The 23571-nt window shown below is 35.5% G+C and overlaps 1 protein-coding gene across 4 annotated transcripts in view; it reads left to right on the top strand.

Annotated features, from left to right (window-relative positions):
• The window catches only part of LOC133658960 (contactin-associated protein-like 5), a 318220-nt gene that overhangs the window by 231306 nt on the left and 63343 nt on the right, over window positions 1-23571 (top strand). For all 4 annotated transcript variants that reach the window (XM_062061522.1, XM_062061521.1, XM_062061524.1 and 1 more), the window contains exon 13: window positions 5561-5761. In XM_062061522.1, coding sequence (XP_061917506.1) covers window positions 5561-5761 — 201 coding nt within the window. The remainder of the gene's footprint in view (window positions 1-5560; window positions 5762-23571) is intronic.

Raw genomic sequence — 23571 nt, 5'->3', positions numbered from 1 at the left:
CCCAACATTTGTGCTACATTTGTGCTGGTTTGTGCAGATAAATGCTTTTGTCTAACTATTATGGTTGTCATGTTATTAACTTTTATAATTGTTTATGTTATTAACATTTGATTATTAATAACCCCCTGTATTGTCAAAATCTCTCGCAAACATGTTCCCAACATTTGTGCTAAGTTTGTGCTATTTTTTATGCTGCAAAATGCTTTTGTCTAACTATTATGGTTGTCATGTTATTAACTTTTTATAAATTTTTATGTTATTAACGTTTGATTATTAATAGCTCCATATCTTGTAAAAATTTCTCCAAACCTGCCCCCAACATTTGTGCTACATTTGTGCTGGTTTGTGCAGATAAATGCTTTTGTCTAACTATTATGGTTGTCATGTTATTAACTTTTATAATTGTTTATGTTATTAACGTTTGATTATTAATAACCCCCTGTCTTGTCAAAATCTCTCGCAAACTTGTTCCCAACATTTGTGCTAAGTTTGTGCTATTTTTTATGCTGCAAAATGCTTTTGTCTAACTATTATGGTTGTCATGTTATTAACTTTTTATAAATTTTTGTTATTAACGTTTGATTATTAATAGCTCCATATCTTGTAAAAATTTCTCCAAACTTGCCCCCAACATTTGTGCTACATTTGTGCTGGTTTGTGCAGATAAATGCTTTTGTCTAACTATTATGGTTGTCATGTTATTAACTTTTATAATTGTTTGTTATTAACATTTGATTATTAATAACCCCCTGTATTGTCAAAATCTCTCGCAAACATGTTCCCAACATTTGTGCTAAGTTTGTGCTATTTTTTATGCTGCAAAATGCTTTTGTCTAACTATTATGGTTGTCATGTTATTAACTTTTTATACATTTTTGTTAACGTTTGATTATTAATAGCTCCATATCTTGTAAAAATTTCTCCAAACCTGCCCCCAACATTTGTGCTACATTTGTGCTGGTTTGTGCAGATAAATGCTTTTGTCTAACTATTATGGTTGTCATGTTATTAACTTTTATAATTGTTTATGTTATTAACGTTTGATTATTAATAACCCCCTGTCTTGTCAAAATCTCTCGCAAACATGTGCCAAACATATGTGCTAAGTTTGTGCTATTTTTTATGCTGCAAAATGCTTTTGTCTAACTATTATGGTTGTCATGTTATTAACTTTTTATAATTTTTTATGTTATTAACGTTTGATTATTAATAACCCCCTATCTTGTCAAAATTTCTCCAAACCTGTCCCCTACATTTGTGCTGGTTTGTGCAGATAAATGCTTTTGTCTAACTATTATGGTTGTCATGTTATTAACTTTTATAATTATGTTAGTCACGTTTGATTATTAATAACTTCCCGTCTTGTCAAAATTTCTCCAAACCTGTCCCCAAACATTTGTGCTACGTTTGTGCTGGTTTGTGCAGATAAATGCTTTTGTCTTACTATTATGGTTGTCATGTTATTACTATTATAATTGTTTATGTTATTAACGTTTGATTATTAATAGCCCCATATCTTGTCAAAATTTCTCCAAACCTGCCCCCAAACATTTGTGCTACGTTTGTGCTGGTTTGTGCAGATAAATGCTTTTGTCTAACTATTATGGTTGTCATGTTATTACTATTATAATTGTTTGTTATTAACATTTGATTATTAATAGCCCCCTATCTTGTCAAAATTTCTCCAAACCTGTCCCCTACATTTGTGCTGGTTTGTGCAGATAAATGCTTTTGTCTAACTATTATGGTTGTCATGTTATTAACTTTTATAATTATTTATGTTAGTCACGTTTGATTATTAATAACTTCCCGTCAAAATTTCTCCAACCTGTCCCCAAACATTTGTGCTACGTTTGTGCTGGTTTGTGCAGATAAATGCTTTTGTCTAACTATTATGGTTGTCATGTTATTACTATTATAATTGTTTGTTATTAACATTTGATTATTAATAGCCCCATATCTTGTCAAAATTTCTCCAAACCTGTCCCCTTCATTTGTGCTGGTTTGTGCAGATAAATGCTTTTGTCTAACTATTATGGTTGTCATGTTATTAACTTTTATAATTGTTTATGTTAGTCACGTTTGATTATTAATAACTTCCCGTCTTGTCAAAATTTCTCCAAACCTGCACCCAAACATTTGTGCTACGTTTGTGCTGGTTTGTGCAGATAAATGCTTTTGTCTTACTATTATGGTTGTCATGTTATTACTATTATAATTGTTTGTTATTAACGTTTGATTATTAATAGCCCCATATCTTGTCAAAATTTCTCCAAACCTGCCCCCAAACATTTGTGCTACGTTTGTGCTGGTTTGTGCAGATAAATGCTTTTGTCTAACTATTATGGTTGTCATGTTATTACTATTATAATTGTTTGTTATTAACATTTGATTATTAATAGCCCCATATCTTGTCAAAATTTCTCCAAACCTGTCCCCTACATTTGTGCTGGTTTGTGCAGATAAATGCTTTTGTCTAACTATTATGGTTGTCATGTTATTAACTTTTATAATTGTTTATGTTAGTCACGTTTGATTATTAATAACTTCCCGTCTTGTCAAAATTTCTCCAAACCTGTCCCCAAACATTTGTGCTACGTTTGTGCTGGTTTGTGCAGATAAATGCTTTTGTCTTACTATTATGGTTGTCATGTTATTACTATTATAATTGTTTATGTTATTAACGTTTGATTATTAATATCCCCATATCTTGTCAAAATTTCTCCAAACCTGCCCCCAAACATTTGTGCTACGTTTGTGCTGGTTTGTGCAGATAAATGCTTTTGTCTAACTATTATGGTTGTCATGTTATTAACTTTTATAATTATGTTAGTCACGTTTGATTATTAATAACTTCCCGTCTTGTCAAAATTGCTCCAAACCTGTCCCCAAACATTTGTGCTACGTTTGTGCTGGTTTGTGCAGATAAATGCTTTTGTCTAACTATTATGGTTGTCATGTTATTACTATTATAATTGTTTGTTATTAACATTTGATTATTAATATCCCCATATCTTGTCAAAATTTCTCCAAACCTGCCCCCAAACATTTGTGCTACGTTTGTGCTGGTTTGTGCAGATAAATGCTTTTGTCTTACTATTATGGTTGTCATGTTATTAACTTTTATAATTATGTTAGTCACGTTTGATTATTAATAACTTCCCGTCTTGTCAAAATTGCTCCAAACCTGTCCCCAAACATTTGTGCTACGTTTGTGCTGGTTTGTGCAGATAAATGCTTTTGTCTTACTATTATGGTTGTCATGTTATTACTATTATAATTGTTTATGTTATTAACGTTTGATTATTAATAGCCCCATATCTTGTCAAAATTTCTCCAAACCTGCCCCCAAACATTTGTGCTACGTTTGTGCTGGTTTGTGCAGATAAATGCTTTTGTCTAACTATTATGGTTGTCATGTTATTAACTTTTATAATTGTTTATGTTATTAACGTTTGATTATTAATAACCCCCTGTCTTGTCAAAATCTCTCGCAAACATGTGCCAAACATATGTGCTAAGTTTGTGCTATTTTTTATGCTGCAAAATGCTTTTGTCTAACTATTATGGTTGTCATGTTATTAATTTTTTTATGTTATTAACGTTTGATTATTAATAACCCCCTATCTTGTCAAAATTTCTCCAAACCTGTCCCCTACCTTTGTGCTGCGTTTGTGCAGATAAATGCTTTTGTCTAACTATTATGGTTGTCATGTTATTAACTTTTATAATTGTTTATGTTAGTCACGTTTGATTATTAATAACTTCCCGTCTTGTCAAAATTTCTCCAAACCTGTCCCCAAACATTTGTGCTACGTTTGTGCTGGTTTGTGCAGATAAATGCTTTTGTCTAACTATTATGGTTGTCATGTTATTACTATTATAATTGTTTGTTATTAACATTTGATTATTAATAGCCCCCTATCTTGTCAAAATTTCTCCAAACCTGTCCCCTACATTTGTGCTGGTTTGTGCAGATAAATGCTTTTGTCTAACTATTATGGTTGTCATGTTATTAACTTTTATAATTGTTTGTTAGTCACGTTTGATTATTAATAACTTCCCGTCTTGTCAAAATTTCTCCAAACCTGTCCCCAAACATTTGTGCTACATTTGTGCTGGTTTGTGCAGATAAATGCTTTTGTCTTACTATTATGGTTGTCATGTTATTACTATTATAAGTGTTTATGTTATTAACGTTTGATTATTAATAGCCCCATATCTTGTCAAAATTTCTCCAAACCTGCCCCCAAACATTTCTGCTACGTTTGTGCTGGTTTGTGCAGATAAATGCTTTCGTCTTACTATTATGGTTGTCATGTTATTACTATTATAATTGTTTGTTATTAACATTTGATTATTAATAGCCCCATATCTTGTCAAAATTTCTCCAAACCTGTCCCCTTCATTTGTGCTGGTTTGTGCAGATAAATGCTTTTGTCTAACTATTATGGTTGTCATGTTATTAACTTTTATAATGATGTTAGTCACGTTTGATTATTAATAACTTCCCGTCTTGTCAAAATTTCTCCAAACCTGCCCCCAAACATTTGTGCTACGTTTGTGCTGGTTTGTGCAGATAAATGCTTTTGTCTAACTATTATGGTTGTCATGTTATTACTATTAGAATTGTTTATGTTATTAACGTTTGATTATTAATAGCCCCCTATCTTGTCAAAATTTCTCCAAACCTGTCCCAAACATTTGTGCTACATTTGTGCTGGTTTGTGCAGATAAATGTTTTTGTCTAACTATTATGGTTGTCATGTTATTAACTTTTATAATTGTTTGTTATTAACATTTGATTATTAATAACCCCCTGTATTGTCAAAATCTCTCGCAAACATGTGCCAAACATATGTGCTAAGTTTGTGCTATTTTTTATGCTGCAAAATGCTTTTGTCTAACTATTATGGTTGTCATGTTATTAGCTTTTTATAATTTTTTATGTTATTAACGTTTGATTATTAATAACCCCCTATCTTGTCAAAATTTCTCCAAACCTGTCCCCTACATTTGTGCTGCGTTTGTGCAGATAAATGCTTTTGTCTAGCCATTGTACCTGAACTATTATAAACAATCTTGGTCGACTGGCAGAGTCGGCTTGGTTTGCCAAGGCTGTCAGTATTTGTAAGGCGTCAAATATCACACGGGCCTTGGAGACCAAAATAAATGTGAAAAAGTGCTCGCAGCGTGGCGTCAAGAATGGACGGGAGTTGGGTGAGGACGAGCGACGTCTCTCTCGCCCAGACCCAAAGTAAAATACACGCAGCTGTCAGTCGACTCGACACTCCACTCTGCTGGCGGCGCCTCCCAAGATTCATGAGCAATTAATTTCTGAGTGGACTGCAGAACGCCAAGTAATCACGTTATAAAGCACACAGCTGCACTGCGCTCACAATTAAAAAACAGTGGACGGATGGCAAGGTTAATTATTTAATAGTCCGCTCGGCGCGGTGACTCAGACCTGCTGCAGTCGTTTCGCGGATGCTCTTCTCGAGCTGCTTGAACATTTTGTCATTTTTTTTTCCCCGTATTCATACAACTTTGTGTTTTTCAGAGGAGAAAGTTTGGACGGTGCTGGCCCACAACAGCACGTCTCCGGTCCGAGTCCAGGCCTGGACTCTGCAGGCGCCGCACGTCGTGGCGCTCGATTACGGCGCCTCTGCGGCGCAGCTGCAGGCTATCGTGTCCCGGTCGGAGCACTGCCAACAGGAAGTGGTTTACAGCTGCAAGAGGTCCCGCCTCTTCAACACAAAAGGTGACAATTCTGTTTGTTTTGTGATCTTAAGTATACGCTACACCAGGGGTCACCAACCTTTTTGAAACCAAGAGCTACTTCTTGGGTAGTGATTAATGCGAAGGGCTACCAGTTTGATACACACTTCAATAAATTGCCAGAAATAGCCAATTTGCTCAATTTACCTTTAACTCTATGTTATTATTAATAATTAATGATGTTTACACTTAATTCAACGATTTAAAAGAGGAGAAAACACGAAAAAAATGACAATTACATTTTGAAACATAGTTTATCTTCAATTTCGACTCTTTAAAATTCAACCGAAAAAAGAAAAGAGAAAAACTAGCTAATTCGAATCTTTTTTAAAAAATTAAAAAAGAATTTATGGAACATCATTAGTAATTTTTCCTGATTAAGATTAATTTTAGAATTTTGATGACATGTTTTAAATAGGTTAAAATCCAATCTGCACTTTGTTAGAATATATAACAAATTGGACCAAGCTATATTTCTAACAAAGATAAATCGTTATTTCTTCTAGATTTTCCAGGACAAAAATTTTAAAAGAAATTCAAAAGACTTTGAAATAAGATTTAAATTTGATTCTACAGATTTTCTAGATTTGCCAGAATAATTGTTTTGAATTTTAATCATAATAAGTTTGAAGAAATATTTCACAAATATTCTTCGTGGAAAAAACAGAAGCTAAAATGAATAATTAAATTAAAATGTATTTATTATTCTTTACAATAAAAATAAAAAAATTACTTGAACATTGATTTAAATTGTCAGGAAAGAAGAGGAAGGAATTTAAAAGGTAAAAAGGTATATGTGTTTAAAAATCCTAAAATAATTTTTAAGGTTGTATTTTTTCTGTAAAATTGTCTTTCTGAAAGTTATAAGAAGCAAAGTAAAAAAAATAATGAATGTATTTAAACAAGTGAAGACCAAGTCTTTAAAATATTTTCTTGGATTTTCAAATTCTATTTGAGTTTTGTCTCTCTTAGAATTAAAAATGTCGGGCAAAGTGAGACCAGCTTGCTAGTAAATAAATACAATTTAAAAAATAGAGGCAGCTCACTGGTAAGTGCTGCTATTTGAGCTATTTTTAGAACAGGCCAGCGGGCTACTCATCTGGTCCTTACGGGCTACCTGGTGCCCGCGGGCACCGCGTTGGTGACCCCTGCGCTACACCTACTGTTAGCACTTTACTGTCCAATTAGGTATCACTACTTACATGTGAGCCACTCAGGAAGCACTTTAGTTCTGGAACCCAATCAGGTCCTGTAAACAGACCAGGTAGCGCTCTATATTTACTCGAAAAGTCAGGTATATTATTATTTTTTTTCCCCCTCACGACACAATCAGGTAACCTTTCTCTTTTGTGTAAGCCACCAAGGAATAATTGTATTTCCTGGAATTCAGTCAGATAGCATTTTATAGCTGTATCACATAGTTTTTGGGGAGATTTGGTAAGATTTGAAACAACTTTATAGATTTCTTGGGTCTGTGCACTCCGAAAAATAGGGTTCAACACATACTAAACGTATGTTAGCACTGCTAGCTTCATCAGCTAGCTGACTTTGTGACATTTTACTGCCGTTAACCTAACCAGGACTTTACCTACCATAACCTTATTGGGTAACACTTCTGCTCCATGTTGCAATCAAATAGCAACTCATACCCAATCCGGTAATACTTTCCTTTCCAGCCTGGTAGCACTTTAGTCTCCTAAGCCCAATACATTCATACCGGCTTCTCAAATTGTTCTTACATTCAAACGGAAAAAAACTACTTCTTGAAAAGGAAAGCAGACCCCCACCCCCCAAGAAAGGAATTCCTCTCCCTTCCCCAACACTGATAAGGCAAGGAGGGGGGTGTATCTTCTTCACATTCCAATGTCTAAAACACTAAACAGACCACTGTAGACAAAGGGAAACTGGTACACAGAGTATACAATGGAAAAGTACTAGCTGCTCCAAACATGAATATGAATATAGAAAGAACTCTTATTAAACATATATGCATTCCCCACACTACCTTTAGCGTAACTTGGTAAGACTTTATCCAACATATTCAGGTAGTACTTCACCATAATCAGGTAGCACTTTGCCACCTTTATCCTGATCAGGTAGCACTTAACCATCTTCAATAAAACCAAGTAGGAGTTTATCTACCTTTATTGTAACTTGGTAAGACTTTATCCAACATAATTAGGTAGAATTTTACCATAATCGGGTAGCTCTTTGCCACCTTTATCCTGATCAGGTAGCACTTAACCATCTTCAATATAACCAAGTAGGAGTTTATCTACCTTTATTGTAACTTGGTAAGACTTTATCCAACATAATTAGGTAGAATTTTACCATAATCGGGTAGCTCTTTGCCACCTTTATCCTGATCAGGTAGCACTTAACCATCTTCAATATAACCAAGTAGGAGTTTATCTACCTTTATTGTAACTTGGTAAGACTTGATCTATCATAATCAGGTAGTAGTTTACCATAATCAGGTAGCTCTTTGCCACCTTTATCCTGATCGGGTAGCACTTAACCATTTGCAATATAACCAAGTACCAAGTACTACTCAGTGGCCTAGTGGTTAGAGTGTCCGCCCTGAGAGCGGTAGGTTGTGAGTTCAAACCCCGGCCGAGTCATACCAAAGACTATAAAAATGGGACCCATTACCTCCCTGCTTGGCACTCAGCATCAAGGGTTGGAATTGGGGGTTAAATCACCAAAAATGATTCCCGGGCGCGGCACCGCTGCTGCCCACTGCTCCCCTCACCTCCCAGGGTGTGAACAAGGGGATGGGTCAAATGCAGAGGACAAATTTCACCACACCTAGTGTGTGTGTGACAATCATTGGTACTTTAAGTAGAAGTTTAGCTACCTTTTATTGTAACTTGGTAAGACTTTATCTAACATAATTAAGTATTATTTTAACATAATCGGGTAGCTCTTTGCCACCTTTTTCCTGATCAGGTAGCACTTAACCATCTGCAATATAACCAAGTAGGGGTTTAGCTACTGTTGCGTCTGATCAGCTTTTCCTCCCAGGGAATTAAAGTCACTGGTCTATCCCAAGTTCTTTCGATGACATATATGCTGAGTAAAAAGGACCATCAAGACGGAATAGGAATACTATCAAGTTTTACTGAAGCTTCAGGAGAACAGCCCAGACCAACACATTCACACCGGCTTCTCAAATTGTTCTAACATTCAAACGGAAAAAAACTACTTCTTGAAAAGGAAAGCACGTAACGTAACGTAACGTAATCAGGTAGCGCTTTCTTCCAGTGAGCGAGCAGACGAGCTAGTATTTAGCATGTGAAATGAAAAGCCCTTGTTCCAAAGAGTGAGGAGTACAAGCTGCTATCATGTGGCAGAGAAGACAGGACACAACAACTTCCACTCAGTAGGACGGCAAGATGTTGTTTTCCTTCAACTTGGACGTCTTCCCCGCGCAGCGAGTCCCAAAGGGCCGCTTTGCGTCTCGCTGATTGAGCTGCTCCGCGCAAACAACATCTCTTTGCGCCGCTCGCTAGCACGCCATCAAGCGACTTTATGGACGTTTACGGCGCTAATTTACAGGAAAGACAATCAACAACAGCTGTCCTGACCAGCCTGTCAGCTTTTACAGATGCCGTCCTGTGCCAAGAACATCTGAGGCTACGTCCCGCCAAACTGCCGAGCTCGCCGAGCGGGTAGGCCGCAGAACGCGGGACCTCCTCCTGCCAGCTTTGGTCCTCGCTAAAAACACAGCTGTTGTCATGGCGTTTTATAAGCGTGTAGAAACGCTATCGCTGGACGGAGTAGCAGGTGTTTTGTCGCCTGACGTCTGTAATGACTCGGGTTAGTCTGTGGGGGCCACGCACTTGTCATTAAGATGACAGTCGGGAAGTCATTAGCATCACGCTAACATCCGCATGCTATATTTAGAAGCAGCCGCTAACATATTCCTCTGCTTTGTTTCGTGCCAATACAAGCTAGTGTGCAATTTGTGCCTTACAGAAAGTAGTGTCGCATTCCACAGATCCTGGCTTCTCCTTAGTTCAGGGGTGTCCAAACTTTTTCCACTGAGGGCCGCACACGGAAAAATTAAAGCATGTGGGGGCCATTTTGATATTTTTCATTTTCAAACCATAACAAAATGTATGCATTTTTTATTTATTTTACCTTTAGGGGTCCCGGGGACCATAAAGGGTCTCAGTCATTAAAATGTTAAAAAATAAGTCAGATTATTATTATTTTTTAATTATTTAACGCTTACAGTAAATCTTTATATCAACTTCAAGTTGATATAAAGTAATACAAATTAAAAAAAATGTTTTATGGCTTTTCTGTCAAAAACAACTTAGTTTTTTTATAGTAAAACTGAAATATGCAGTATTTAGTAATTAGAGCCCTAAAAGATCAATAATGCAGGACACCATTGATTTTAATTCTTTCATATTTTTGAGTAATCACAGTGAAAAGATAAATAAAAAATCACTAAATATATTTGGGATCCAAAAGGTGCCCCACTCATAAAGTGATACAATTTTATTAGGTTTTTCTTTTACTTTCAACACTTAAGCTACAAGATCAACTTCAGATATATCTGTCCATGTTATGCTGGAACTATTATTTTGTTTGTTTTATGCGCTTTTGTCAAAGAAAACTTTGATGTTTTTATATGGCTACTACACAATATATGCAATATTTACCACATGAAACATTTTAAAGTGAAATATTTGAAGTAATTGGAGCCCTGAAAAAAATTCATTATAACATGGATTTTTTGTCATAATTTTTTTTTTTTTGAGCAATGGCAAAAAAAGAAAAGTGAAGAAAGACAAAAGAAAAAAAAAAACAGCCTGCATGGCAGCTTTTGTGTCTACATTGCAACTTTTTCTCGTTAGATTTCACCTCATTCCACTTTTTTTAATGTTCTTTTTTATTTTTACAATAGTATTTCCAGAATGTGTGGCGGGCCGGTAAACAATTAGCTGCGGGCGGCAAATGGCTGCACTTTGGACACCCCTGCCTTAGTTAGTGACACCTAATTTATAGCACTGATTTCCATCAACGTTTGTTGGCCTTACGACGCCACTTAGGAGTGAACATGTGCAGTTATTCAACCTCAACACATTTTAAAAACAATGCAATCACTCCTCTATTATTAACGTCATCATCATTATCGGTATTATTTAGAGATGTCCGATAAATGCTTTAAAATGTAATATCGGAAATTATCGGTATCGTTTTTTTTATTATCGGTATCTGGTTTTTTCGGGGGTTTTTTTATTAATTTTTTTTTAAATTAAATCAACATAAAAAACACAAGATACACTTACAATTAGTGCACCAACCCAAAAAAACTCCCTCCCCCATTAACACTCTTTCGCACAAAAGGGTTGTTTATTTCTGTTATTAATATTCTGGTTCCTACATTATATATCAATATATATCAATACAGTCTGCAAGGGATACAGTCCGTAAGCACACATGATTGTGCGTGCTGCTGGTCCACTAATAGTACTAACCTTTAACACTTAATTTTACTCATTTTCATGAATTACTAGTTTCTATGTAATTGTTTTTATATTGTTTTACTTTCATTTTTATTCAAGAAAATGTTTTTAATTTATTTATCTTATATTATTAATTTTTTTTAAAAAGGACCTTATCTTCACCATACCTGGTTGTCCAAATTAGGCATAATAATGTGTTAATTCCACGACTGTATATATCGGTATCGGTTGATATCTGTATCTGTAATTAAGAGTTGGACAATATCGGATATCAGCAAAAAGTCATTATTGGACATCCCTAGTATTATTAGTAGTAATTACAGATAATATCGGACTGCCGATATTATCGGCCGATAAACACTTTAAAATGTAATATCAGAATTTATCGGTATCGGTTTTAAAAAAAGTAAAATGTATGACTTTTTAAAACGCCGCTGTGTACACGGACGTAGGGAGAAATACAGAGCACCAATAAACCTTAAAGGCACTGCCTTTGCGTGCGTGCCCAGTCACATAATATCTACGACTTTTCACACACACAAGTGAATGCAATGCATACTTGATCAACAGCCATACAGGTCACACTGAGGGTCACCGTATAAACAACTTTAACACTGTTACAAATATGCGCCACACTGTGAATCCACACAAAACAAGAATGACAAACACATTTCGGGAGAACATCCGCACCGTAACACAACATAAACACAACAAAACAAATACCCAGAACTCCTTGCAGCACTAACTCTTCCGGGACGCTACAATATAGGGAGAGAGCATGTCCCAAATTCCAAGCTGCTGTTTTGAGGCATGTTAAAAAAAAATAATGCACTTTGTGACTTCAATAATAAATATGGCAGTGCCATGTTGGCATTTTTTTTCCATAACTTGAGTTGATTTATTTTGGAAAACCTTGTTACAATGTTTAATGCATCCAGCGGGGCATCACAACAAAATTAGGCATAATAATGTGTTAATTCCACGACTGTATATATCGGTATCGGTTGATATCGGAATCTGTAATTAAGAGTTGGACAATATCGGATATCGGCAAAAAAAGCCATTATCGGACATCTCTAGTAGTAATAGTAATATTAATAGTATTGTTATAAATTTACTTCATTAATATTATTGTTATTATTATTACTAGTAGTAGTAGTAGTAATATTAGTATTGTTATAATTATCATTCTTATTTGTGTTATTATTATTTTCAGTAGTAGTAGTAATATTATTAGTATTAGAGATGTCCGATAATGGCTTTTTTGCCGATAACCGATATTCAGATATTGTCCAACTCTTAATTACCGATTCCGATATCAACTGATACCGATATATACAGTCGTGGAATTAACACATTATTATGTCTAATTTTGTTGTGATTTTTAAAATGCCTCAAAACAGCAGCTTGGAATTTGGGACATGCTCTCCCTGAGAGAGCATGAGGAGGTTGAGGTGGGCGGGGGTGGAGGTGGGGAGGCTAGGGGGTAGCAGGGGGGGGGCTTTTAACACGACGTGAGTTGTGTGGTCCTCGGTTGTCCTCTGTGTTTTTAACATTTTGATTTCTATTTACTGTTTTAATTGGTTTTACCCTTTAAAATCGTTTTTAATCATATTTATTTTATATTGTTTTTTATATTGGTTTTTATATGTATTTTTTTTAATTTTTTTTATTCAGTCATTGGTGGAGCTAAGGATAATATTTGAACATTGTTTTTAATAATGTTGTGCAGCACTTTGGAAACATTTTGTTGTTTAAATGTGCTATATAAATAAAGTGGATTGGATTGGATATTGTAGCGTCCCGGAAGAGTTAGTGCTGCAAGGGGTTCTGGGTATTTGCTCTGTTGTGTTTATGTTGTGTTACGGTGCGGATGTTCTCCCGAAATGTGTTTGTCATTCTTGTTTGGTGTGGGTTCACAGTGTGGCGCATATTTGTAACAGTGTTAAAGTTGTTTATACGGCCACCCTCAGTGTGACCTGTATGGCTGTTGACCAAGTATGCCTTGCATTCACTTGTGTGTGTAAAAAGCCGTAGATATCCTGTGACTGGGCCGGCACGCAAAGGCAGTGCCTTTAAGGTTTATTGTCGCTCTGTACTTCTCCCTACGTCCGTGTACACAGCGGCGTTTTAAATAGTCATAAATTTTACTTTTTGAAACCGATACCAATAATTTTGAAACCGATACCGATAATTTCCGATATTACAATATCGGCAGTGAGATATTATCGAACATCCCTAATAAACACTTAACTTGTTCCGAATAATTGTCCGTTTTTCATATAAACATCACACCAAAAAAAAACAGATGATTGAACTATTACCGGTAGTCTTTTTTTTTTTTACCGCCACTAGGGGGCACACTTGCATGCTAGCTGAGGATCGCTACAACATGCTAGCATTACAGTCAATGTGGTTAGCGTCTCTCAGTGTATTTTAGAGCAAAGTTTAGAGCCCCTCGGTTTTTTATTCCTGGGCTTTGCTTTGCTGGACTTTTATGGTGTTTGCTGGAGGTGAACATTTTTACCCGGTAAGCAGAAAAGTTCTTTTTTTTCCAATTTTTATCTGCACATCCAATGGAAGAGCAGGCATGAAAGTGATTAGTTTGCACTTTGTATTTAGTGTGTTTTTGCCAGCATTGACCACACAGATTGTGTGTGTGATAAATGCAGCTAGCGGCGGCTTTAGCGCGGCCGACTGAATCCAGATTTTCTTTGCCCGTTCATTCATTTCCTGTTCTCTAACGCTGCCAAGGTTATCGCCACATCTCCGACAGGAAGTATTGATTGTGGCCTTTTCTTATTTTCTGCCTGTTCCGGCCGCCTGATTAGCCTCTTAAAAATAATCAAGCCAATCAAGGATGGCGGCGGCTTGAAACTAAAGGACAATAGACAACATTAGCATTTTTATTATTTTTTTTAGCTAACGTTTTTGCCATTTCTTCCCTGCTTTTTGCTTCCAATCAAGGATGGCGGCGGTTTGAGGCTTAAAGACAATAGACGCCATTAGCATGCAAGCTAACGTTTTATTTTTTTGTTTTTTCGCGCAAACATTTTTTGCCACTTTTCCCCTGCTTTTTGCTAGCAATCAAGGATAGCGGCGGCTTCAGGCTAAAATACATTGAACAAAATTAGCATGTAAGCTAACGTTGTTTTATTTATTGTTTGGAGGCAGGGGGTTTCAAACTAAAAAATTTTTAAAAAAAATTCCCTGCTTTAGCTTACAGTCAAGGAAGATTAAAGACAATAGACAAAGTTAGCATGTGAGCTAACGTTTTTGCCACTTCTTCCCTGCTTTTCGCTTCCAATCAAGGATGGCGGCGGCTTGGAGCTAAAATACTTTAGACACCATTAGCATGCAAAGTTAACAGGGTTTTTTTTTGTTTATTCAAGCTAACATTTTTGCCAATTCTTCTTTGCTCTTAGCATACAATCAGAGATGAGGGCAGCTTGGAACTAAAAAACAATAGATAACATTTTAACATGTAAAGCGACTTTGGGTACTTAGAAAAGCGCTATATAAATCCCAGTTATTATTATTATTATTATTATTATCATTAGCATGCAAGCTAACATTGTTTTTTTTTGTGCCATTTCTGCCCTGCTCTTAGCTTACAGTCAAGGATGGTGGCGGTTTGAGGCTTAAAGACAATAGACACCATTAGCATGCAAGCTAACGTTTTATTGTTATTGTTTTTCGCGCAAACATTTTTTGCCACTTTTCCCCTTTTCACATTAGCATGCGAGCTAACATTTTTATTTTTTTTAAGTTAACACTCTTTCCTCCTCTTCCTTGCTTCTCACTTACAATCAAGGATGGCGGCGGCTTGAAGCTAAAAGACAGAAGACGACATTAGCATTTTTATTTTTTTTTTAGCTAACGTTTTTGCCATTTCTTCCCTGCTTTTTGCTTCCAATCAAGAATGGCGGCGGTTTGAGGCTTAAAGACAATAGACGCCATTAGCATGCAAGCTAACGTTTTATTTTTTTGGTTTTTCGCGCAAACATGTTTTGCCACTTTTCCCCTGCTTTTTGCTAGCAATCAAGGATAGCGGCGGCTTCAGGCTAAAATACATTGAACAAAATTAGCATGTAAGCTAACGTTTTATTTATTTTTTGGAGGCAGGGGGTTTCAAACTAACATTTTTAACATTTTTTCCCTGCTTTAGCTTACAGTCAAGGAAGATTAAAGACAATAGACAAAGTTAGCATGTGAGCTAACGTTTTTGCCACTTCTTCCCTGCTTTTCGCTTCCAATCAAGGATGGCGGCGGCTTGGAGCTAAAATACTTTAGACACCATTAGCATGCAAAGTTAACAGGGTTTTTTTTTGTTTATTCAAGCTAACATTTTTGCCAATTCTTCTTTGCTCTTAGCATACAATCAGAGATGAGGGCAGCTTGGAACTAAAAAACAATAGATAACATTTTAACATGTAAAGCGACTTTGGGTACTTAGAAAAGCGCTATATAAATCCCAGTTATTATTATTATTATTATTATTATCATTAGCATGCAAGCTAACATTGTTTTGTTTTGCCATTTCTGCCCTGCTCTTAGCTTACAGTCAAGGATGGTGGCGGTTTGAGGCTTAAAGACAATAGACACCATTAGCATGCAAGCTAACATTTTATTGTTTTTGTTTTTCGCGCAAACATTTTTTGCCACTTTTCCCCTTTTCACATTAGCATGCGAGCTAACATTTGTATTTTTTTTTAAGTTAACACTCTTTCCACCTCTTCCTTGCTTCTCACTTACAATCAAGGATGGCGGCGGCTTGAAGCTAAAACTCAAAAGACGACATTAGCATGCAAGCTAACATTGGTTTGTTGTTGTTTTGTTTTGTTTGTTCAAGCTAACATTGTCACTTCTTCCATGCTTTGCGCATAAAATCAAGGATGGCGGTGGCTTGAAGCTAAAAAACAATAGATAACATTAGCATGCAAGCTAACATTGTTTTTTTTTGTTTTTTTTCACGCAAACGTTTTTGCCATTTCTGCCCTGTTTCTAGCTTACAGTCAAGGATGGTGGCGGTTTGAGGCTTAAAGACAATAGACACCATTAGCATGCAAGCCAAAATTTTATTTATTTTGTTTTTTGCGCAAACATTTTTTGCCACTTTTCCCCTGCTTTTTGCTAACAATCAAGGATGGTGGCGGCTTTAGGCAAAAATACATTAGACAAAATTAGCATGTAAGCTAACTTTGTTTTATTTATTTTTTTGGAGGCAGGTGGTTTCAAACTAAAAATTTTTGCCATTTCTTCCCCGCTTTAGTTTACAGTCAAGGAAGATTAAAGACTATAGACAAAGTTAGCATGTGAGCTAACGTTTTTGCCACTTCGTCCCTGCTTTTTTGCTTCCAACCAAGGATGGCGGCGGCTTGGAGCTAAAAGACAATAGACAACATAAGCATGCGAGCTAACTTTTTTTTTTTTTAAGTTAACACTCTTTCCACCTCTTCTTTGCTTCTCATTTACAATCAAGGATGGTGGCGGCTTGACGCTAAAAGACATTAGACAACGTTAGCATGTAAGCTAACGTTGTTTTTTGGCAAGGGGTACAGGGGTTTTCAAGCTCATGTTTGCCATTTCTGCCCTGCTCTTAGCTTACAGTCAAGGATGGCGGCGGCTTGAAGCTAAAAGACAATAGACAATATTAGCATGCAAGCTAACATATTTTTGGTTTTGTTTTTTTTCCAAGTTAACGTTGTTGCCACCGCTTCCCTGCTTTTTGCTTACAATCAAAGATGGTGGCAGCTTCAATCTAACTCACATTAGACAACATTAGCGTGCAAGCTAACAGTGTTTTTGGTATGTTTTGGCCGCTTCTTCCCTGCTCCGAGCATAAAATCAAGGATGGAGGCAGCTTGAAGCTAAAAGACAATAGACAACATTAGCATGCAAGCTAACATTGTTTTTTCAAGCTAACGTTGTCACTTCTTCCCTGCTTTTTGCTTACAACCAATGATGGTGGCAGCTTCAAGGTCACAAACAATAGACAAAAGTAGCATGCAAGCTAACGTTGTTTTTTTTTTTCAAGTTAACGTTGTCACTTCTTCCACGCTTTGCGCTTAAAATCAAGGATGGCGGCGGCTTGAAGCTAAAAGACAATAGACAATATTAGCATGCAAGCTAACGTTGTTTTTTTTTTTCAAGCTAACATTGTTTTTTCACGCTAACGTTGTCACTTCTTCCATGCTTTTTGCTTACAATCAAGGATGGTGGCAGCTTCAAGCTCACAAACAATAGACAAAATTAGCATGCAAGCTAACGTATTATTATTTTTTTCAAGCTAACGTTGTCACTTCTTCCACGCTTTGCGCTTAAAATCAAGGATGGCGGCGGCTTGAAGCTAAAAGACAATAGACAATATTAGCATGCAAGCTAACATTGTTCTTTCAAGCTAACGTTGTCACTTCTTCCCTGCTTTTTGCTTACAATCAAGGATGGTGGCAGCTTCAAGCTCACAAACAATAGACAAAATTAGCATGCAAGCTAACGTTGTTTTTTTTTTCAAGCCAACGTTGTCACTTCTTCCACGCTTTGCGTTTAAAATCAAGGATGGCGGCGGCTTGAAGCTAAAAGACAATAGACAATATTAGCATGCAAGCTAACGTTTTTTTTTTTTCAAGCTAACATTGTTCTTTCAAGCTAACGTTGTCACTTCTTCCATGCTTTGCGCTTAAAATCAAGGATGGCGGTGGCTTGAAGCTAAAGACAATAGACAATATTAGCATGCAAGCTAGCATGTTTTTGTTTTTTTTCCAGTTAACGTTGTTGCCACAGCTTCCCTGCTTTTTGCTTACAATCAAGGACGGTGGCAGCTTCAAGCTAACTCACAATAGACAAAATTAGCATGCAAGCTAACGTTGTTTTGTTTTTTTTCAAGCCAACGTTGTCACTTCTTCCACGCTTTGCGTTTAAAATCAAGGATGGCGGCGGCTTGAAGCTAAAAGACAATAGACAATATTAGCATGCAAGCTAACGTTTTTTTTTTTTCAAGCTAACATTGTTCTTTCAAGCTAACGTTGTCACTTCTTCCATGCTTTGCGCTTAAAATCAAGGATGGCGGCGGCTTGAAGCTAAAAGACAATAGACAATATTAGCACGCAAGCTAACGTTTTTTTTTTTTCAAGCTAACATTGTTCTTTCAAGCTAACGTTGTCACTTCTTCCATGCTTTGCGCTGAAAATCAAGGATGGCGGCGGCTTGAAGCTAAAAGACAATAGACAATATTAGCATGCAAGCTAACATATTTTTGCTTTTTTTTTTTTTCCAAGTTAACATTGTTGCCACCGCTTCCCTGCTTTTTGCTTACAATCAAGGACGGTGGCAGCTTCAAGCTAACTCACAATAGACAAAATTAGCATGCAAGCTAACGTTGTTTTGTTTTTTTTCAAGCCAACGTTGTCACTTCTTCCACGCGTCGCGCTTAAAATCAAGGATGGCGGCGGCTTGAAGCTAAAAGACAATAGACAATATTAGCATGCAAGCTAACATATGTTTGCTTTTGTTTTTTTTCCAAGTTAACATTGTTGCCACCGCTTCCTGCTTTTTGCTTACAATCAAGGACGGTGGCAGCTTCAAGCTAACTCACAATAGACAAAATTAGCATGCAAGCTAACGTTGTTTTTTTTTTTCAAGCCAACGTTGTCACTTCTTCCACGATTTGCGCTTAAAATCAAGGATGGCGGTGGCTTGAAGCTAAAAGACAATAGACAATATTAGCATGCAAGCTAGCGTTGTTGTTTTTTTCAAGCTAACATTGTTCTTTCAAGCTAACGTTGTCACTTCTTCCCTGCTTTTTGCTTACAATCAAGGATGGTGGCAGCTTCAAGCTCACAAACAATAGACAAAATTAGCATGCAAGCTAACGTAGTTTTTTTTTCAAGCCAACGTTGTCACTTCTTTCACGCTTTGCGCTTAAAATCAAGGATGGCGGCGGCTTGAAGCTAAAAGACAATAGACAATATTAGCACGCAAGCTAACGTTTTTTTTTTTTCAAGCTAACATTGTTCTTTCAAGCTAACGTTGTCACTTCTTCCATGCTTTGCGCTGAAAATCAAGGATGGCGGCGGCTTGAAGCTAAAAGACAATAGACAATATTAGCATGCAAGCTAACATATTTTTGCTTTTGTTTTTTTCCAAGTTAACATTGTTGCCACCGCTTCCTGCTTTTTGCTTACAATCAAGGGCGGTGGCAGCTTCAAGCTAACTCACAATAGACAAAATTAGCATGCAAGCTAACGTTGTTTTGTTTTTTTTCAAGCCAACGTTGTCACTTCTTCCACGCTTTGCGCTTAAAATCAAGGAAGGCGGCGGCTTGAAGCCAAAAGACAATAGACAATATTAGCACGCAAGCTAACGTTTTTTTTTTTTCAAGCTAACGTTGTCACTTCTTCCATGCTTTGCGCTTAAAATCAAGGATGGCGGCGGCTTGAAGCTAAAAGACAATAGACAATATTAGCATGCAAGCTAACGTTGTTGTTTTTTTTCAAGCTAACATTGTTCTTTCAAGCTAACGTTGTCACTTCTTCCATGCTTTGCGCTTAAAATCAAGGATGGCGGCGGCTTGAAGCTAAAAGACAATAGACAATATTAGCATGCAAGCTAACGTTGTTGTTTTTTTTCAAGCTAACATTGTTTTTTCAAGCTAACGTTGTCACTTCTTCCATGCTTTTTGCTTACAATTAAGGATGGTGGCAGCTTCAAGCTCACAAACAATAGACAAAATTAGCATGCAAGCTAACATAGTTGTTTTTTTTCTTCCAACTAACGTTGCCACTGCTTCCACGCTCTTTGCTTACCAAGAACTTTTCCTGGTTTAATTCCTAACAAGGTGCCAGGCTGTTAGTCACAGGTCAGGGCTTCCTGTTCGGAGGTGATTTCAGCAAGAATTGCCGCCATCGGAGTCCTGCTGTGCGTCTCAGACTAATATGACTTGTGTGGCCATACATAAATGTGGCGCTAATGCGCGGCGGGCGAGCAGAGCGTGTGACACTTGATTATGTTTAGTGACAAGAGGCTTAATGGGCTTCTCCCCCACCTGGTGCAAACAGCAGCACTTAACCCCGCACAGCGGTCTTCTTTTATGTAGCGTTAGCGGCTTGAGCTTCCATCACACTCACAGTGGGGTGAAAGTGCACGATGTGCTTCTCTCAGATGTTTTCATATATATATACTTTAGAGAAGTCCGTGTACAGCTTGTATAGATATCAGCACACAATGATTTAGCAAAGATAAAGTGTGTATTTTCTACTGTCAAGTATTAGATGATCATATTTAGATGTTAATACACAATAATGTTTCTTAGTACATCTGTACTGCTAGACACTGACTACTCTAAAGTGTGTCCAACTGTAATGTATTCTGTATTGTCCTTTAAAGAAGTACTTGTGTCAGATACTGTGGTATTTGAAAAATATATTTGTGTCAGATACTGTAGTATTTGAAAGATACTTGTGTTAGACACTGTAGTATTTAACATTTATATTTGTGTCAGATACTGCAGTATTTGAAAGATGCTTGTGTCAGATACTGTAGTATTTTAAAAATATACTTGTGTCCGATACTGTAGTATTTGAAAGATGCTTGTGTCAGATACTGTAGTATTTAACATTTTTATTTGTGTCAGATACTGCAGTATTTGAAAGATACTTGTGTCAGATACTGTAGTATTTAACATTTTTATTTGTGTCAGATACTGCAGTATTTGAAAGATGCTTGTGTCAGATACTGTAGTATTTAACATTTTTATTTGTGTCAGATACTGTAGTATTTGAAAGATACTTATGTTAGACACTGTAGTATTTAACATTTATATTTGTGTCAGATACTGCAGTATTTGAAAGATGCTTGTGTCAGATACTGTAGTATTTTAAAAATATACTTGTGTCCGATACTGTAGTATTTGAAAGATGCTTGTGTCAGATACTGTAGTATTTAACATTTTTATTTGTGTCAGATACTGCAGTATTTGAAAGATACTTGTGTCAGATACTGTAGTATTTAACATTTATATTTGTGTCAGATACTGCAGTATTTGAAAGATGCTTGTGTCAGATACTGTAGTATTTTAAAAATATACTTGTGTCCGATACTGTAGTATTTGAAAGATGCTTGTGTCAGATACTGTAGTATTTTAAAAATATACTTTTGTCAGATACTGCAGTATTTGAAAGATGCTTATGTCAGATACTGTAGTATTTAAAATTTATATTTGTGTCAGATACTGCAGTATTTGAAAGATGCTTGTGTCAGATACTGTAGTATTTGAAAGATGCTTTTGTCAGATACTGCAGTATTTGAAAGATGCTTATGTCAGATACTGTAGTATTTAAAATGTATATTTGTGTCAGATACTGTAGTATTTGAAATATATATTTGTCTCAGATACTGCAGTATTTGAAAAATATACTTTTGTCAGATACTGTAGTATTTGAAAGATGCTTGTGTCAGATACTGTAGTTTTTGAAAGATACTTATGTCAGATACTGTAGTATTTAACATTTATATTTGTGTCAGATACTGTAGTATATGAAAAATATATTTGTCAGATACTGCAGTATTTGAAAGATGCTTATGTCAGATACTGTAGTATTTAAAATGTATATTCGTGTCAGATACTGTAGTATATGAAAAATATATTTGTCAGATACTGTAGTATTTGAAATATATATTTGTGTCAGATACTGTAGTTTTTGAAAGATACTTGTGTCAGATACTGTAGTATTTAACATTTATATTTGTGTCAGATACTGTAGTTTTTGAAAGATACTTGTGTCAGATACTGTAGTATTTAACATTTATATTTGTGTCAGATACTGTAGTATTTGAAAAATATATTTGTGTCAGGTACTGTAGTATTTAACATTTATATTTGTGTCAGATACTGTAGTATTTGAAACATATATTTGTCAGATACTGCATTATTTGAAAGATATATTTGTGTCAGATACTGTAGTATTTGAAAGATACTTGTTTCAGATACTGTAGTATTTAAAATGTATATTTGTGTCAGATACTGTAGTATTTTAAAAATATATTTGTGTCAGGTACTGTAGTTTTTGAAAGATACTTGTGTCAGGTACTGTAGTATTTATATTTGTGTCAGATACTGTAGTATTTAACATTTATATTTGTGTCAGATACTGTAGTATTTGAAAGATATATTTGTGTCAGATACTGTAGTATTTAACATTTATATTTGTGTCAGATACTGTAGTATTTGAAAGTTATATTTGTGTCAGATACTGTAGTATTTGAAAGATATATTTGTTAGATACTGTAGTATTTGAAAAATATATTTGTGTCAGATACTGTAGTATTTGAAAGATACTTGTGTTAGACACTGTAGTATTTAACATTTATATTTGTGTCAGATACTGCAGTATTTGAGAAATATACTTTTGTCAGATACTGCAGTATTTAAAAGATGCTTGTGTCAGATACTGTAGTATTTAAAATTTAGATTTGTGTCAGATACTGCAGTATTTGAAAGATGCTTATGTCAGATACTGTAGTATTTAAAATTTATATTCGTGTTAGATACTGTAGTATATGAAAAATATATTTTTCAGATACTGTAGTATTTGAAATATATATTTGTGTCAGATACTGTAGTTTTTGAAAGATACTTGTGTCAGATACTGTAGTATTTAACATTTATATTTGTGTCAGATACTGTAGTATTTGAAAAATATATTTGTGTCAGGTACTGTAGTATTTGAAAGTTATATTTGTGTCATATGCTGCCGTATTTGAAAGATGTACTTGTGTTAGATACTGTAGTATTTGAAAAATATATTTGTGTCAGATACTGTAGTACTTAACATTTATATTTGTGTCAGATACTGTAGTATTTGAAAAATATATTTGTCAGATACTGTAGTATTTGAAAGATACTTGTATCAGATACTGTGGTATTTAAAATGTATATTTGTGTCAGATACTGTATTTGAAAGTTATATTTGTGTCAGATACTGTAGTATTTTAAAAAGATACTTGTTAGATACTGCAATATTTTAAGAAATATACTTGTATCAGGTACTTAAGTATTTTAAAAATATACCTGTGTCAAATACTGTAGTATTTTTTTAAAATATACTTGTCAGATACTGTAGTATTATTAAAAATGTTTACTTTTGTCAGATATTGTAGTATTTTAAAAACATAATTGTGTCAGATCCTTTAGTATTTTAAAAAATATACTTGTGTTACATACTGCAGTATTTTAAAAAGTTACTTGTCTCAGATATTGTAGTATTTTGAAAAATATACCTGTGGCGGATACTGCAGTATTTTCAAAAATATACTT

The sequence above is a fragment of the Entelurus aequoreus genome, linkage group LG10 (assembly GCF_033978785.1).
Source record: "Entelurus aequoreus isolate RoL-2023_Sb linkage group LG10, RoL_Eaeq_v1.1, whole genome shotgun sequence".
Lineage (NCBI taxonomy): Eukaryota > Metazoa > Chordata > Actinopteri > Syngnathiformes > Syngnathidae > Entelurus > Entelurus aequoreus.
This window is presented reverse-complemented; position numbering and strand designations above follow the sequence as displayed.